At 57.1% G+C, this 2,891-nt stretch overlaps 1 protein-coding gene across 1 annotated transcript in view; it reads left to right on the forward strand.

The window, feature by feature from the left end:
* The first annotated feature begins 2,030 nt into the window (after positions 1-2,030).
* The window catches only part of BRSK1 (BR serine/threonine kinase 1), a 9,090-nt gene continuing 8,229 nt past the window's right edge, over positions 2,031-2,891 (forward strand). The window contains exon 1 of the mRNA XM_044988341.1: positions 2,031-2,099. Within this exon, the coding sequence (XP_044844276.1) occupies positions 2,031-2,099 (69 nt within the window). The remainder of the gene's footprint in view (positions 2,100-2,891) is intronic.

Below are 2,891 nucleotides of genomic sequence, written 5' to 3' on the forward strand. Positions count from 1 at the left end.
CGCCCGACCGATAGATGGCTGCACAAAAAGGACAACACAAGAGTGCTCTCACTTAAAAGCTAAACTTTACTTCGTCTCAAGCACTCACACACGTCCGCAACAGGTTAGTAAAACACCCCCAACCCTTGATAATTACCAAAGCTGGGTGTGGCTCTTGAGTGACACAGCGGCAGGCTTCCGGTGGCCAAATCTTGTGTCTGTCGGTGGGGACCGCAAGATGTATCCAGGGGGAGAGTCCAAACAAGTCCCAAAAGAGTCCAACTATCTCAAACTCCCCCCTCCCCTTATTTATACATTAGTGACACGTCCCTTAAAGCAAACTTAAGTGAGCAGTTTCAATGGCCAAGCAAGAGGTTCCTTCTGATTATTGATTAACCGGATATGGGTTTTTCCAGCGTCTGCAGCCTTGAGACCCCAATAGACATTGCTGGGGCACATCCTGCTCTTCTAAAATGCACGTATCAGCAACTTCAACACAATTCTTATCAGGAAGGACATGTGGGGGGTCAAGCTGCCCTTTCTGAGTTTTGCTCATGGTCAGATGTGGCGAATCATGGTTGGGGTGTTTCCCCAAATTAATGCCAGGTTTCTTTCCCCTTTTTATTCACAGTTCTCTCTGCTCTAGACGGACTCAGGGCTTGCGCGTGGGGCAGGGTCGTCTCTTACAGACATGCAGGGGGGCTGTTTCATTTCCCGAGATGACTGGACGGAGGCTCGAGCTGCGTCTGTGTTGCATTGTTAGGAGGGAGCCCTGGATATTGAACCGGCCCTGGTTGCTGCCGACTCCCCTGGCAGAAGGTTACACATTAGCACGTATTAATTTTAGCTACATGAGTCATGAGCTGGGTTTGAAACCAGAATGTAACACGGGGGAGGATCTGCATGGAAATATTTACAATGGTCAGACGAAGATTGAAGATCAGACTCTGTGGTTTCCGGGCTCCACCTCCCCCAGGCTGCAGGGTACATTGAAAATGACCTTCCCCCCTCCCCACAGAGACAGGGACAAGCTGCAAACTAACTATATGACACCTGCCCAGGCTGAGGGCCCCTGGGTATCCTGGATGTTGCAGGGACCTCAGCTTACTTTGACCGCACTAGATTTGGCTGCAGATTAGAGACAATGTGTGAGGTATCAGGAAGAAGTGGGCCGGCAGCTCGCTGAGAGCTACAGCTGCAGCTACCAGCTCCTGCCTCTCGTCATGCGCCTGCAGCTCTGTGGAGCTGGTGGTAGCAGGTGAGGGGCCCGGCTCAGTGTCTCCGCTCCCAGCCTCACATCCAGCTGGACCCTGGGGGCGGTCGGCATCGATGGGACGGTCAGAGCCAGGCTCTGCCTGGAGCCCAGCAGAGGGGACGTCTGGCTGGGGAGCAGGGATGGAGTAATTGGGCATCCGATATCATCTGTCCCCAAGCCCAGCCTCTGTCCTTTGTCTTCTCTCGGGGTAAACAGGGTCGCCTGGGCCTCCTCTCCCCTCTTCTGTCCTCTGTCCTCCTCTGGCTGGAACTGGCTGGTCAGGTCACCGGGGGTCCTTGTCCTCCCACTGGCCAGAACCGGCTGTGACTCCTGAGCTGGTCTTCCAGGTCACCAGTCATTGGGGTATCCATTTTCCAGGCCATTGGCTGGGGTCCGGTTCTGTCGCAGGTCCTCAGTAGTAACAAACTCCCTCTCCCCTCACCTCGTTAAACCAGTAACACCCAGGGACACTGCGTCCTACTCCGTCACATGCAAACCATTGGAAAACCAAGAAAAAAAACCTGGAAATCCCCCACTTTGTCACACACGGCAGAGGTTTGGGGAGAGCTCCGGGCCCTAACAGACAGCAGGGACCGTCGGGACACAGGGCACCCCAGGGGCCATGGTTTGTGGGCAGCACCCCCCGAGCCTGTGGCCTCCGGGTCACGCTCCGACACAGCCACGCCGGAGGGACGTGGGATCGTCCCCCCAGCCTGAGCTGCCTGGGGGGTCGTTCGCACTGTTGTGGCTGTTGAGCCTGTGAAGTGGCCCGGCTGCGAGCTCACGTGTAAAACCCATGGGCAAGTTCCCCAGCTGTGCTAAGGCCCCGGAGAACCAGGGGAAACTGGGGATGACGCTGAACATTGTAACCCGGGCGAGAGAACCAGCCACAGATGCTGGGTTGGTCTGACCCGAAAAGCCCCCTGGCTACAGCCCCACGACGGTCGACATCACGCTGAGCGAAAACAGAAGCTGGAACCAGGAGTCAATAGCCCCAAATTGGTGGGAAGGACTTTGGGGCCTAATGAGGGGGCAAAATAATGAGGGGGCGGGACGAGGCCGCCCACTTCCCCCTCGCTGAGTTCCTTAAAATGAGCCCACAATGGGCTCAACTCTCTCTCCTCTCCGGTCCCCCCTTCTTGGTCCCGGTGCTCAGCTCGTTCTCATTCTTCATCTTTCCCCCAGCTCAGCCCCAGGCCCCCAGCGCTGCAGCCCCTCGACTCCTCTAAAGGGACGTTTGCCCTGAGAGGCTGGAGCCGGGCCGGCCTGGCTCTTGTTTAAGGAGCTTTTGTGTTCCCCCCTGCAAGCTGGGAAGTTCGTCCCATTGCCTGTGACCTGCACGCCCCCATCGCGCCCCGTGGGGACAGCTGATTGGCAAGCGCCGGGAAGGGCCCTGGAGATCACTTCTCCCTTCCCTGGTTGGGTTATTGTTCCGCCCCGCTGTGTCTCTTTTCCTCTCCTAGCTCCACGCTCCTGGCTTCCCATCGGGTTGCTGCAATAGGGTTATGTGTGGCACCTACACACCTTGACCAGCCTAAGGAGGAACGGACCCAACGTTATGGGCCGGCCCTGCCCGGATTGTAACCACCCAGGGGCCGAGCAGCAGGGGTTCGGGGGTCGCCTTGCTAGCCAACCACACCCGCTGGTCTCTAACCCG

This window comes from Mauremys mutica, chromosome 15 (assembly GCF_020497125.1).
Source record: "Mauremys mutica isolate MM-2020 ecotype Southern chromosome 15, ASM2049712v1, whole genome shotgun sequence".
In the NCBI taxonomy this organism is placed as follows: Eukaryota; Metazoa; Chordata; order Testudines; family Geoemydidae; genus Mauremys; species Mauremys mutica.